This window comes from Rhea americana, unplaced genomic scaffold (assembly GCF_003343005.1).
Source record: "Rhea americana isolate MKP2758 unplaced genomic scaffold, rheAme1 scaffold_47, whole genome shotgun sequence".
In the NCBI taxonomy this organism is placed as follows: Eukaryota; Metazoa; Chordata; class Aves; order Rheiformes; family Rheidae; genus Rhea; species Rhea americana.
The window spans coordinates 5073173-5089196 of record NW_028186612.1 but is presented as its reverse complement, the minus strand read 5'-3'; the positions used below and the strand labels follow the sequence as shown (position 1 = coordinate 5089196).

Below are 16024 nucleotides of genomic sequence, written 5' to 3'. Positions count from 1 at the left end.
AGACTATTTTCGGTGGTGCCAGATGATAGGACAAGAGGCAATGGGCACAAAAAAAACTAGAAACACAGGAAGTTACACCTGAATATACAGAAGAACTTCTTYCCTGCGAGAGTGACAGAGCACTGGAACAGGTTGCCCAGAGAGGTTGTGGTGTCTCCTTCTCTGGAGAGATTGAAAACCTGTCTGGATGCGACCCCATGCAACGTGCTCTAGGAGACCCTACTTGAGCAGGGATTTGGAAAAGATGATCTCCAGAGATCGCTTCCAACCTCAACCATTCTGTGATTCTGAGCTCAAGTGTCTAAGTCTTTAGGAAATATATACACAAYTAACTTAATCCATTTGGCTTCATGAACCTAAAACCTCGAGCACAGCTGTAGTAAGCAGAAYAAACTCAATTCCCCACCTGCAAAATGTGCACTTCTGCACTTCTTTACACTGYAGAGAAGCTATAAAGATAAATGTATTAAACAATTCTGGAGCATTGCTGGAAACCCTGCAACTACTTCAGAAGGGATACAAGGCTCTCCAGGCACTGCACACAGTGTTCTCCAGCCCTGSGGCAGAGCTAGCATGCAGGGTTGTCATCTTCATAGCTAAACTCTCTTACTGTCCAGATCAGGGCAGCTTTCTCTAAGCCGTGTACTGGTAGCAGTTTCTGCCTTGCACTAGTCAGTGACTTGTGCACAGATATAGTCTGCACTACATGGCCACTGTTTTTATATACCCTRCAATAAAATACAAAAGACATCCAAATGCTTCCTTCTTCAGTTGAAGAATGTATTTTCTAACTTACACCTTTGTTTTAAAAATACTATAGAAAACACTGGGAGTATTTCAGAAACATCAGGATGATTCTTAGGTTGTCAGGGTTACCTGATATATTTATGGCTCTACTTAAAATTGCTAATGGCAATGCTGCCTTTTGGATAAACAGAGTTTGGATCAATTAGAGAACAAAGTGTCCATTGAATTTACAAGGAGGAAATTTACTTGGATTCAGAGAATTTGGTTTCTTGGGATTTTGAATAATTAGGTGATCTTGTAGTGAAACAGAATAAAATTTGCATAGCTAAGGCTATATAAACATGCTTCATTTTTCTTATGATACAAGATCTTTCAATGCAAAAATAAATTGAACTATGGTGAATATTGCCGTGTTACAGCGTAGGGCTACTGAATGAACTGTGTTTGTCCAAGGAATCAAAGACAGAGAGCTAGTTATCTTGGCCTTAACTTTCCCATCTCCACACTGTTAGGTGACTTCACAGTGTCTTGGTTTCCTCGTGGGCAAAATGCAAGCTTTATTTCTTTATTAGCTGTTGCTGCTTAGCCATTTATGTTTATGAAAAACAACACTTTTCAGTTCACATGGAAATATCCTTCTCACYTGAATGTAGTAGAGTCTGACTCTGTTCCAAAAATTACTGCTTCACAAATCACTCATCTGAAGGCTTCCATGCCTGAGTCCTTATCTACCTATAGGGGAAAACACAGTTACTCAGAAAGTTACCATTTTCCTATTGAACATGCTCAAAGAARTCATTGTTTCAGAAGAGCTGTGGGCTGTGGAACTAGAACTAAGCTTGTGTAGGATTCAAAAAATGAGACATGTTAGTGATGAAGGGAAAAACTTTATGTAGGTCTCAAGTACCCAAAGCAGCACAAGGTAATGGGAATGCCCAACTAAGGGAAATCACATCTTAGTGAAATGAGCACACCAGAATGCATGCTGCATAACCACCAGAATTTGTCTGTGTTTTCTTTTTTCATAGAAATCATATTATTCTGCATTTTGGCGTGTCTACACTGCTGGCTATGCAGCATCAGTGACTTCACTCATTACAGCTCTAATTGTCTTTGCAGCCTTCAGGTAAAAGTTTGGTCTCTTTCCAGGGTGTCTCAAGAGAGTCTCATGCTTATTCCTTTCAACCCTCTGTGTTTTTCTTTCTTCCTTTTTTTTTTTTTAATTATTTCCAAACACTTCTGAGACATTACATTTTGTTGATGACAATGGGCTCTTCTGTTCTGTTATGGCTTTTCCTTGAAGATGCTGAAACAATAAAGCTGACTGGGCAAACTGTCCATGCAGTAAATGCCGCAGGCTGTTATTACTATTAACATAAAGTAACTATTCTTCCAGTGCTTAGCAGGGGGGTATTCTGCAGAGACTCGGCATGTCTCATCCCTTGAACCTACAGTCATTCTAAATTGCCCATTCCCTCTGTGAAAGACCATTGCTTCCATAAACGGGAGCTGTGGAAGAGGTTTAAAGAAATTTTAATGTCGTGTTTAATAACTCTGGTTATTAGGAAAAGAAGTCTATTTTTGATTAGCTCCAATGCACTTGAACAAATGTCCTGAACTTTCTCTGCAGATGAGAATGCAGAGCACAGAAAGAGCTTCCTAGAAGACATATATTGGCAGTCTCAGAGATTATACTACAGAAGGACCCAGGACACACCTTGRTCTGTCCAAACCTTGAAGGAGATTCCTTCAGCTCCAGATCAAACTGTGTGGACAAGATAGTCTAGGAAAAAGCAGCTACTGCTCTGGTAGTCATGCCATGCAACTCATACCCATTGAGTGCTCGGTTCTGTTCTAGCCAGAAAGGAGCTGAAGAGCCTTTTGCAATTTTTTTTAACAAAAATTGCTATTTAGGATAATTAAAAGGTGTTATTGAAGTACAACCCAAGAGTCCCAGAGTTACTCCCTGCTGCTGATAACTCCCTCAAATGTGTGGTGATTCAAATAGAACTATACTAGCACTTTTATTAGCCTAAACAGATCATAACTGCTCTACTCCCTTGTGCCTAGCTCCCTCTTAAGTGGTGAYAGATCATATATTTGCATTGGAAAGTCTGAAGTCACTGCATATTCCTATTTGTGTCTTGATGAGACCCAAAGARATTTCTCTTGAAGAACAATCTTTCTATTTTTTCCATGTCAGAAAATTCCACTGTACGCGGAATTACATCCATATGCACCTATTTGTCTCCTTTATCCTGAGAGCAATTGCTGTTTTCACCAAAGACGCTGTTTTGTTTGCTGATGAAACCATGGACCACTGCCTAATGTCAACGGTACTAGTCTGCTCCTCTCTCCTTGATTTAATGTTTAATCCTTGATGTGAAGGAAACATGGAAAAAATTCTTCATCACATTCTTTTTTAGCTTGCTAGAATTGAAATCATAAAACAAATAACCTATAGAATAAGCTACATAAACCAAGCTATRGGCCATACTCGGCCTTGGTATATGAGGTGTAGCTCTGTTGACTCTAATGGAGATAGATTCATTACTATTAGTAAAATTTTCACCTATAAGAGAGTAGTTCTCTCTTTCCAAAACTCTGTAGTAAAGTCAACTGAAATGATAGAATCCATAATCTACAGAAATCTTGTGTTTACTCCTTCATTTTTGTGGGGCAATGTTAAATTTTTATATACTTGTGAAAAAAAAGTCCCTCTTAACCCCAATAAAAGAAGATCTAATACTTTTTTTTTCTTGTTCTGCATTTCTAGGTTGCTTGTAAGGCTGCTGTGGCATTCTTTCAGTTCAGCATTTTAGCCAACTTCTTCTGGCTTCTCATAGAAGGGATATACCTGCAAACACTGCTTTTGCTGACCTTTGTTTCTGATAAGCAGTATGTGTGGTGGTTCATATCTGCTGGCTGGGGTTAGTACTCTTTTCCACTCTGTGTTATTTAGTATTTCTATTCACTTTAGAACTAGATAAAATACTTGTTCTGAGATGATTTCTTTCAATAAAGGGTGCCTATTCACGCGGTAGTGCCACATCAAAACAACAGCATAATTCTTCCTTTCTTTTTGTTTTGTTAAATATTTCATGTTTTTAAACTTTGAAAGAGAGGATATAATCCATTTCTAGAACACAATATATTCACTCAAAAATTGCAGCATTCATCTTTATGGTTGAGATTAATATCATACAACTACAGCCATTTAAAAGTCATCTAATCTAAACTCTCCAAGTTTCTCCTGTAGTCAGTAGAGTTAGGTAGGCAKGTCATGGTGGTAATTAATCCTGTTCTCAAATAGACGACTAATGTGGCTGGATAACCTCCTGGAAATATCTTTTCTTCCTCCACTGAATAGAGAAGTTTAGACAACCAACTTAAAGGAGATATTTTGTTTTCAGTAGTCAGAATTTGATATATTAATCTTAGTTCACATGAGTTCAGTTCTACGAAGCAAAAATTGTAGTTTTTGCAGCAACACGGCTTTAAAGAATCTTTTGAGTTTATATAGCAATTAAAATTGTCAGAATTATCAAATTGTCACGGTATGTGAAAATTATAGAAAAATAATATTTCTTTCACTGCAGAGAATTGTTTATTGTAGCTCTATATGTTCTTGTATGTCACCTTGATCATTCTAAAGTGGAGGTACCCAAAACAAGAGGGTACCTTTTTGGCTTAGGAGTGAAATCCAAGTTCCTCTGAGTTGAGCAGGAATTTTGCCTTCATCTTCAGATTTTTAGATTTTATTTAGGTACCTAAATTTAAAAATGGATGAATTTTCAAAAGGAGATTATGATTTAGAGCTACTCCCATTTTAACTGCCTGAGAGTAGAGGCTTAGGACTTGGTTAATCACAACTAACTCCACACAATAAAGAAAACGCCTCAATTAAGACAGTAGTAATCCTCACCTCCTTTTATAGTCAATGGGGAGTGAGAAACATCACAAGAGCAACTCAGATTTTAAGTGGCAGAATGTGACTATTTCTATTCATCATTGAAAAAGGCAACTGGGACTGAATATGGTCCCATCTTAGAGACCTCAAAAAAAGGGTTAAAATGAGGAAGGAAGACTTTTGTGCCTTTCTTATAGATCCTAAATGACATTTAAGCAGATATTACCTGAATTTCTATTGATTGGTGAAAATTTGACCTACTTCAGAGTCATTTTCGGGGGAAGATTTGAAAGTCACTTAGCCTTTGGAAATTCAATTGCAGAAAAGGAGAGCAAAATTTAATTACCTAGTTTATAGGACTATTTAAAAAAATATTATAAATAGCTATTTAACAAATGCAGAAAGATAAACAGTGATGGAGAGAGACTAGAATCAATCATCAATTCCTGCAATTTAGGTAATGAGGTCACTAGAACAAATTTGCACGGACTATTTATCAGCTATCTGGTCTACAGTGAATAGTAGAGACACTTCAGGACAAAGATGAATTCTCCAGTGTGCAAGGAGTTGTGTGATGGCCACAATTCACAGGATAATATAGCTCTAGTTAAGTAGAGGATCCCTCAAACTTCACAGGTGCTTGTAATTCATATGTAAACCTTCCAGTAATACTCTGATATTATTTTTGAAAATGTAGTTCCAAAATACCCACCTATTCTCCCTCACTTTGATTTAGTTCTCCTGGAAGGTAGAGAAGGGGGGGGGGTATTTTTTTCTCCTGAATTGAGAGTTAAATTCTTTCGTTAAGTCATTACAAGATTTTCTGGTCCATTGCCTGAATTTTAATATATATACAAGCTACTGCATGGTGAATCTTCTCGCAATAAAGTTTCTATGGGAARTAGGAAGCAAAAAAATACTAAGTTGTGCTCCATGTTGATTTGTCCAGGAGCTCCCACTCTTGTGATGTCTGCCTGGGTCCTCACAAGAATCCATCACCAGAATACAGGGTGAGTTAYTGTTTGGGTAAAGAACCTCAGGGTAACTTATATTGTGTTGCATTTTGATTTACTAACATGGAAACATTAGATTAACAACAGATAAGCAAAAACATTTGTCCGCCTAAGTTTGTGCCTCTAATCTTTACATTTCAAAAGCAAGTAAATGAGAAAATAATCAGTGTTCTGATTCTGATATATGTAGGGACAGCACTAAACCTGTAATTGTCATTGTAAGTATGAGCAATTTTTTTTAGTTTCTTATCATCCAGACCTTGAAAAAGGTGGATTTTAAGAAAATCACTGCTTCTTTTTAAAAACAGGCATAAAATTCTCATCTTAATTTCTTAAAATGTGTATGTCCACATGTTATGTCTTGGTAAGTAGTTCATTCTTTCAATTCCATTCAGTTCTTTCAGTCTTTTTTATATCCTTTAATATGGGAAACAGGTACAAAGCAGAAGTTTGCTCGCTAAGAGATACCCTGAAGGCTTTCAGGTCATTTTATACRGATGATCAATCAAAAAGATGCCATTTCATATCTACCTGCTCAAGACTCAGGATAATGATGTAGAAGCAGTAAGTCTTGCAGTCCACTCTGTTTGGCACATCCTATTTTCCTTTCTTTATGTTACTTCACTGTGTCAGCATTAGACCAGTTCTCCATTTTAGTGTTTCATAAATGGATGCTTTTTATTTTTCCACAGCATATGCTTCCCTTTTGTAGTCAGGAGAGGTCTGAGGAAACTTTTAATTCTTGTCCTGTTCTACCGCTCCTCTTCCAAGAAAAAAAAATGCCAGATTGGTGGGCTAATTTGTTGAATCARTAGTGGAATAATCTGGTGCAAGATGGTTATGAAGAGAGTTCAGCAAAAGATGGAAAGAATGAACAAGAATTCAGACAAGTTCTCACAGGGTTAAAGAAGGGACTGAAGACTTCAGTGTCYGAACTTTGGGTGCTCTTCCAGTAAAGTGCCTACTCATAGCCTACACATTACWAGTGGGACAATAGTCACACTATAATGTAGAAGTTCTATTAGTTGCCCATAGGCAGCTAGTCTGAGACTCCCTAAGATGTCCAAGACATGTGGCTAACAGACACACAGTTTCTGTGAGTTTGTGTCTTCTGTAGCAGTAGCTGAAGGACAGGTGGGATACATCAGAGTTCRGCAATGGTTCTTGATGGTTATGTGTGGGCAACAAAAATGAGTCCTAGATGTCTATACCTAATCTAGTCAGTGTTCTCCCTTTTTAGTCCACGGAAAGAAGTAGACTTTATTAGGGCTTTATTCCTCTTACGTATTTTAGATGTCTGCTTTAAGAYGAGATGCAAGATGCCATAGGCTCCTCTGCTGTGTTGATCTCCTTTGACTGCAAAGGAATGTAGCTGAAGAGCTCTGAGGAAGGCATTTACACATAGGACGATGAATCCCTTTGCAGATATCTCYGTTCACTTGGTTACTCTTCTGATATTAGATATATAAAGAAGACACAATATCAGCACCACTCATCTTTTCCCTAATAGCCTCGCAAATGGAAAATCCAAGTTCTTCAGCCAGAGCTGTTTTGAACTCACATAACTCACAGGYCAAAGACACCCTGCAGTCCAACATGCTGACATAAGCCACTATCTGGATGCCTTATCTTTGTGCAGCCAAGCATCCCATGTCACAAAATTAGAAGATAAATTCCAGAGAGAGGGAGCCTGATATAACCTAGCATGTAAGTCACTTGACTGGAAGAAGGAAAAACTGGAATGTTATTAGCATTAAACGTGTGAACAGCCTTAATGCAAGGACCAAAAGCCCAATCTGCTCTCCCTCCTTATGGTACCTTTGCTAGGGATGTGGACTTCTCTTACCTGTTTACCTTACAAGCCACAGATCATTACATTCTTGACTGCAGAGTAGTTCAATCTCTGATCTGYACCCTGTAAAATAATCACCTTTTCAACAGGAGAGTAGGAAAGARGCCTAAAAGTATAAGCATGTATTTTATGACTTCACATTGGTTCTCAGTCCTTGTCTTTTGATGAGTAAGTATCCTTTTATCTGGGCTGTGCAGAAACTTTTCCAGAGGCATGGGGGTGGGAGGACTGGGATAAGCCTTTGAAAACTTAATGTCAAGTCTTTTCCTATCCTGATACAGAAATGCTTTCCTGAGTTGCAAACAGGTCACATGGAATAGATAACTCGATTGTCTTTGTTTGCTGTTTCAGATGTTGGGATGATGATGAAAAYGGAGTAGTGTTATGGATCATCAAAGGCCCCATCCTGCTAACTGTATTAGTATGTTTTTGCAAGTTGTCTTGGCCATCTTTTGAAATCATAAAGCTAAGTTTGTGTCTCTTTCTTGTAAATTGGAAAAATTCACTATCATGTGCTATGTTTGATTTATTTTGGATATTAAACAACCGGAAAGTATTGTACAGCATCCTCCCTCTGCCTTTTTACAGCTTAAATCACAATGTGAAGGGCAGATCATATGTTTTCTAGAGTCACGCTAGGAGCTTACAGAGTCACATTGCCTCTCGTTCCATAGATTACAGTACTGTTGTACCTCCATAAGCCATTTCTGAAGAAAGACAATCCATAACGGCAAGACTTCTAGATCATATGTAGCTAATTTAATACAAGAAATACATGCAGATTTTTTTATCTAGCACATTTTTAAACAAGTTCTTAAGATGCAAACCTAAGATGAAAATTACTTCTTAGGCGCAGATTCATTCCARCTAAGTTTAGGAAGCAAACATTATGTCATTTCAGATGGCAATYGTTATCATCGTTTTCATAATCAATGAAGGGAATAGGAAGGGATATTCCTGAAGGAATARAAGGTCATGTAAGACCTTCTAGGTRCTGAAAGTCGAACACAAGGAGTTAATATCGCACACGTAATGGCACTGAGATATGCATGYCTATATTCATTCAACATTGAGCAAATGTTTGCRTCTAATAACGGYATTTTGATGAGGAAAAATAAATAAKGTTTCAAATGCTATTGATTTGATCTGAGGTCAGATCTTCACTGGTTTGTATCAATGTACTTTGTGTGACTGTGTTTTTAAATATAATTTATACCAACTGAGGATGTATTTTCACACTGTAACAGGTTTACAGGTCCTATCTTGTCTTTTCAGATTAACTTTATTATATTTATTAATGTGATCAGAATTCTAGTCCATAAATTGAAATCTCAAGAGGGAGGAGGGAGCCATTCAAACCACTTTGTGTAAGTATTTCTGAGTCTGTTGATGATGACCCATTTTAGCTGCTCTGCAAGATGTTTTGTGAGCAGGAGCACAAGATGTTCTACTCCTTACTAGTRGAAAGGGAAGTTCCCAGAAAAATATTAAAGAGTAGACTTCTATTTTTATCCCAAATCTATTTTTATCCTTCTTTTTTCTTGTGAGACGGGGAGAGGAGAAATGAGAAGTCTACAATAAAATGCTTAGACTCCAAGTAATCCAGCTTGAAAGACTAGATGCCAAATGTACATCAGATAATGATGTATCTATCCATCCTGCATCCAGACCTTTCCACACAAACAGCCACGAAAAGATAGATACAGATACTCTAGTCTAAATTCTCATCTGTAACATGAAACTAACTGAATCTTGTCCTTGATGTTTGCAGTCTCCAGAACAYGCAATGGAGATGTCATCAATACAATCAGAGGACTCTTGCAAAGTATTTGGCTCATCCTAAGACATCCATGAATGCCAGTTAGATATGACACAAGGGCTGCAGGAAACCTGTGCTCTTCTGAARTGAGCTGAAGGACAAGCAGAATACCCTAGGACAACTTAAATGGCCCTGGCACCCATTTAAAGCAACTGAATCAAGTTCCATGGATGATAATTATTGGGTAGCCATTGATAGATGTTGAAGCTTAGACACTTACATGGTAGATACCTCCATTTGACTGAGACTGATCACAGGAGGGCAGATCAGAGCTCTTAGATGAGTGACTCTACCTTTGTGTTTTTAGTAGGAAACAGAAGGGGAGTAGAAGTAGAGAGTAGAAGGTCAATCCAAAAAACTTGTAGGCTTATCTGGTCATCTTTTTTGACCAGATGTTGATGGCAAGAGTGGTAGAATAATATTTCCAGAACTTTTTTGGACATAGTTGCCTCCACGCTGAAGTTGATCCTCTGTAGAAGAATTTGTTCTAATAAATGCTATCTACTAATTGCATGCTGTTAACAGAGCTTTGTTACTTTGTTCTTGGTTTGCCAGGAGACTTGCTAAATCCACTTTACTTTTGATCCCTCTCTTTGGAGTGCACTATATTGTATTTGCATTTTTCCCGGAAAGCACTGGTCTGGAAGCTCGACTTTATATTGAGTTGGGCTTGGGTTCCTTTCAGGTAAGCCAGACAAAAATTTATCAGTCTTAAGAGGCTTGGACTGAAACATCACACTGAGGAGTTTTATATTTCAGATTGGTTATTAGAGCAGGTGTTAATAACATGTCTAAATTCAACACACACATTCATCTTACTCCTTCACAAGCTCTTTCTATTGTTTGTTCCCCTATCTTATTATTATTTAAAATCTCATACTAGTTATAACTTCTGACTCAGACTTCATCTTACTAATCACAAAAGAATACAACATCTACCCTTACTGAATAGCAATGACTGGATATCTTACATTATGCCATGAAGACAAAGGTATGGATTAAGGTGAACTGATTTAAACTAATTCTGAATAAAACCAAAGTGACAATAAGAAGATTGGAGAAACAGTGATAATATATACTAATCCTTCAGCTGTTAGGAGTTCCTAATACTTTTTTCATTTCTCTTATTTTGCTGTATCACTGTTCAGGGCAATATCTTGGATTTGGGAGGGCTAAAGGCCACTCTCCAAGCATCGCACAAATTGCACCAAACAACTAAGGTCTTTTTCCTTCCCCTTTCCCCTGTACCCCACAACAGCATATCCATGTTCATACATGTTAGCAATGATCCCTCCCTTCTGCTTACATCTCACCTATGACTGGACACTGTTTGAGAAAACATTTGTTGGCCCAAGTCAAATCTCTGCTAYAGACCATACTGGCATTTTAACAACACGGATAATTATGGGCCAATGTTCAGGGCTGCACCTTGTTTGGTTTCCTAATACATACAATACAGTGTACAGTAGTACACAGTTTGGTATACTGTAGTCTAACACTGCCCAGTGATTGCTCACAGTCTGGGCTGATTAACGCTCTTCTAGACAGCGCCTCATGGTAGTTCTGGGTGCATATGAACCAAAGACCGTTCCCAACAGGTTGTTTGAACATAGATATTCTCTTCTAAATGAAAGAGGATAATTTAGCAGTAAAGATGCAAGATAAGAACTGGTTGCCACCCACTAGATTGGAATAAGATAGAGCACACTGACACTTTATCTAAAGAAGAAGATATGGTAAACAATGCGTTAAACCTGAGTGTCTCCAAAAGAGGACAAAAGTATAAATATCCAGCACGTGCGTGCACTTCATCCACAGGTTAAAACCCATAAATCCAAATGGGACAAAATGGAACAAAAGTTTTGTATATGTATATGTGCATGTGTGCGTGTGCATACATACACACATACATTGTATATGTATATATACATATATATATATTTGCTGTGTTGATCAAATTATGAATGAATGTCTTTCCCTGATTTTCAGCCTCAGATCTTGATTACTTGACTTGATTATCTYGACTACTTACTTTTGTTTATCCCCATCTTCCTTGTTCTAGGGCTTTGTCGTTGCTCTCCTATATTGCTTCTCAAATGCAGAGGTGAGTAGCACATACGTAAGATTATCAAAACCTTTGAAACTCATGGTCTTCCTTTGTTTTTCCTATATTTTTTCCCCTATTTCCAGAATGGATCTGTGCTTTGATCTGCCTCTGAAAGCATAAAATACATATATCTTTTTTTTTCCCCTGCCATCTTTGCTGACTTTATCTGCATTCATATAATTCCAACAGGGAGATACAAAATAAGCTTTGAAATAGTGACCCTTTACAAATGGTTGGTGACTTTGCTGTCGGGGAGGTTCCTTCTGCTTTATGTCTGATGCTATCGTGATGATATCTCAATGGATATCTTGTACCAGTCTATACTTTTTTTTGTTCTATTTTCTCCTAGTGAGTTTCTATCCTCTCTCTTTCTGTTTCCTTTTCCCCTTCCCTTTCTTCTCCAAGGCAAGCCTGTGTGTTTTCAATAGTCTTATTAAAAATCCTTTCCTYTCTTATTTTTATGATGCTGTTATACCTCTTAGATAAAATCCCTATAAAATTTTGTAGTGTGCCTACCATTTTAAAAACTAACAGCTTTCGACAGAAAGGAGGGTTATCTGGATTTCCCTGTGTAAACGCAGTATGGATAGCCAGAATTTGCTTGCACTGAGAACAGAATTAAACAGAAGCCCATAAAAAATATAAAAACACACCTCCAAGAGGTGATTCATCTCATCCTCARAAAGGTGCGTAGGTTAGGTGGGAGGAATGACCTGCTGAAGGTGCTTCTCTCTCTCCATTCACTGTAGAGAGTGTCTCAGTGACCAGCTTAGACTTGGCAGCTCTCGTRGAGAGGCTAAAAGCAGCAAGAGGAATCCTACCCAAGGATGAGTGATGGCCAAAATATGTTTGTTACTTAGGAAAATAACTCATAATGGCCATGCTAGTGGTACTTCCATGTCAATACTATCCTTAGAGAGTGCCTTTAGGACTAACTGTAAATACAGGATGCTGTACATCCCACCTGCCTTTTGTCTGCATAGACTCCTTGCCAACAGCTTCTATATTGCTTGCTTATCATATATGGTAGCATGATAATCTAGTGGTTGTTAAAAAATGGACAAGGAGTGAATGATTTCTGSCCCCAAGGTCAAGTGGTATGAGTTGACTTATGTCCAAGCTTAAGAATAACTGTTTCTAAAGCAGACTGGCCAATCCTCCTAACTTGCCATTGGATCTTCCTTGGATCTCGTATGGTTTCCTGCAATCTTCAAACATAATTATTATTTTCTGTATGTGCTTCTTCACTTTTTTTTATAACAACATGAGAGACTGTGCTGCTGGCAAGAATGGTGGTGTCTGTATGGGATGAAACTGAGGGCTGGTATTCTGCATCCTATTTTGTGGAATGAAGTACGTAGGAACGTTGAAGGGTCCTGAGTTCTCTGGGATACTAGAGCACTGGGTTGGTGGAGGAAGTCCCCTTTTATTTCTTAGAGTCCTGAAAGCTCTGGAGGACGTGTTCTGTCCACACCTGAAGWTGCACATAGAAGCTGGCACATTTGTGTCGTTAATAGATTTTATGCTAAAGGCAGAATCAGGGACATCTCCATAGTAGATCTTGCCATTTACTTTTAGTGGGCCCTGATGTCCAAAATAAGGACTTCTGAATGTCCCACCCTCCTTTCTATATGCCAGTCTAGTGTGTCTGCACAGTAGAAGATTAGACAGCAGAATTAGCAGATCATACAAGGTCAGAGTATATAAATCAGGTTTGTCCATCTAACTCCCCTGAATCATTGAATAGTTTCACTTAGTACTTTATTTCTGCATYTAATTTCAAATAAGTTTGTGTTAATGCWGCTAAAATTAACACTGTCATAGATTCTTTTTTATTAATGCCAACGAGGGAAGATGATGGCGGATATAAGCATTTGTTTTATATTCTTTTTTTTATGATGGCATCTGCAAGGCACRTTGTAGACATTTGAGATGGTCACTTACTGAACAGCGATGAGGTTGAATGTGAACAGAGGCAACAGGGCGCAGTGAGAAATTGTCTAGGAGAGCAGACTGCCTCCCTATCCCATGGRAGGAGAGGGAAGGACTGGCTGCCCCCTGCACTTACTCACACTCCCTTTGCCCCTGCTTTTAGTGCATATAAGCTGGCTTATATGGGACAACAGAGCTATTTTCCCCTAATCCTCTCAATTCATCTCACAAAGTGTCAACAGTGGCCCTGGGACATCCTCTCCATGGTTCTTCTACCTGTCTCTTGGCCAACCTCTTATATGTTGGATGGTTAAAAAATTTAGTTTTATCTATGCTTTTGAGGATCTCTGAGACCTCTCCGAAGTGTAATACATACTCAAGTTGATTCAGAATCTTTCAGAGTCAGTAAGGAATCTGTAAGAGGAGAATTCAATTTGAATAGGCTGAAAGCCTGGAGAAGGACACACAAGGACTTATTGCATGTAGTAGGCCATGGCAAGGAAGCATAGGAGATTCAGTAAGAGGAAAAATAAAAAATGCACAAGAAGATGGAAATATTTACAATGCAGCCCTGGAGCAATAGAGAAAGAAAGTACTATCAACAACCTCCCTTTTTTACTCTAAATTTGGTGAATTAAGTCTGTTTGTTTAGGAACATAAATAAGGATATATTAAGTCCTTCTAAAAATGTTTTGAGGCTTAATCCTGCCTGATTTAGGGTCCTCCATGCATCCGGGCCATAGTAATCTAAATTCATTTTGGCATCTTTTATCATCAGGATCCTCTAAGTCTCATTTTTCTGACTCTGTTTTTAAATTTCTTTTCTGTAGGTTCAAAGCGAGCTCAAGAAACAACTGTGCAAATGGCAGTATCAAGAATACCTTAACTTCACACACAAACATGGGACTTTGTCCAGAGAAAACAGTCCAGTCAACTACGTCACTCAGTTATCACTACTTGAAAAGATGAGTCCAAAAAGGAAAATATCTGTGTACCAGAATGGCGTAACTTCTGTCTGAGCTTATCTAGCAGGCTGAGTTGCTGGGATGTTGTAACATACTACCTAAGAGAAGGCCAGTCTGGATTCTTTATGGCTTTCCATATTGTCGACAGACTTCTGAAAATGTCTTATCCCTAATATGAGCTGCTTTTCTCACCTCATCTAGATTAGTACAACCCTGGTCGTTTCTCTGCTTAAGCATACAAAATCCACTTAATTTGTAATAAAAAGCCAAATATGCAGCTGGTGTGAATTAAAAAGAAATCAAAAGAAGTACATTAATTCCTCTGGGGCTCAGCATATGTATATCATACCTTTGCTAGAGTTTCCCAGAATTTCCAGTTCACAAAAGAACTATTTCTAATCTTTGTTTGAAACATCTACTTTTAGACACAGAGAGAAAGGTTTGCAATGATGATTAGTGATTTTTGTGCTAGTTGTTCTGAGACAGCTTGAGACAATTTAATGGGAATTATACACTGAAAAGTGCTAAGCACCTACCTATAGAGCAGCAACCAACCTCCTTTAAAAGGAGTTTCAAGGCATCTCAAAAGTGACATGAAAAAAAAGAGGTATTATTATCTACTTGGTGTTTTGTTTCCGTGTCTGTAGTAAGAAAGATTAAATTAGGTCAAAGAACCCCAAGCCCTTTCTTGTTCAGGGAAAGACGTGTTGCTGAAATAGACAATCTGCCACCATGGTCTTGAAGGTCAACTGGATCAGTCAGTGAAATTCATAATTAAATCATGCTTTTGAGCTATTTTGGGGCCTCCCTTTGAGGATGGACTAATCTGTTGTGACTGTTCTTATCTCAGTTCTATCCATTGTATCTCAGCGTATTACGTCTCAAGTGAAAGATGTTTCTGGGGCTAGAATTATCAAGGAAGCAGTATGGTCTATTAAAGCACAGTATGAACCACAGAATGAACCAACCAGGTCCTTGCATCACTTCCAAGTGACCTTGGATTCCATGTCAAACTCTCCAGAGCAAAGAAAGGCCATAAAGGGTTCGCTAGATACAGCCATAGTTTCTTTCAAGGTAGGACCATCCATTCCCAAGAGGGTCTGCAACCAAACCTGAAAGTKCTGCTAGAAACTGGGCATTCAAGTACAACTGTGGGGTTCTGTGAACTGGAATATCCATCTAACTTAAAACAAAACAAAGCAAAATAAAACAAAACAAACAAACAAAAAAACAATTAGTGCTGAAGTACCTCATTTTGCTGTGCTCTTGTTTAATTACTTAGGCCAGGAGACATTTGCCTTCTGGAAACCTCTTCAGTGATCTTAGGTGCTTCATTTCTAGTCCTCTTACTAGAGCAAGTTGAATTGTCCAGATTCTATTCCTATCATTCAGATTACTCCTTTATTAATTAGGCACTTACTTTATCCCAAAGACTCAGATATGCTCTACAGGGTGTCATCTTTTCTRTTCTGACCATTTTATTAGTTCGTCATAAATGTGATCCTCACTCCTACGTTATTTATGTTCTTTTGCTTGTCACAGTGATTTGGATACACTCGTAGGATGCACACTTATACAATGCAAGAGATAATTACAGCTATTGTAGCTTCTTAATTTTTCATTCTTTATCCTATGCCAATTTGGATGAGTCACTTGAGACTTTATAGAAAAGGAGAGTC

The 16024-nt window shown here is 38.2% G+C and overlaps 1 protein-coding gene across 1 annotated transcript in view; it reads left to right on the top strand.

The window, feature by feature from the left end:
- The window catches only part of LOC146589324 (vasoactive intestinal polypeptide receptor-like), a 30421-nt gene extending 14792 nt beyond the window's left edge, over positions 1-15629 (top strand). The window contains exons 5-13 of the mRNA XM_085316502.1: positions 1776-1873; positions 2951-3083; positions 3524-3677; positions 5607-5667; positions 7874-7943; positions 8798-8889; positions 9897-10026; positions 11404-11445; positions 14211-15629. Of these exons, the coding sequence (XP_085172628.1) occupies positions 1776-1873; positions 2951-3083; positions 3524-3677; positions 5607-5667; positions 7874-7943; positions 8798-8889; positions 9897-10026; positions 11404-11445; positions 14211-14399 (969 nt within the window). The 3' untranslated portion in view covers positions 14400-15629. The remainder of the gene's footprint in view (positions 1-1775; positions 1874-2950; positions 3084-3523; positions 3678-5606; positions 5668-7873; positions 7944-8797; positions 8890-9896; positions 10027-11403; positions 11446-14210) is intronic.
- Positions 15630-16024: the final 395 nt, after the last annotated feature.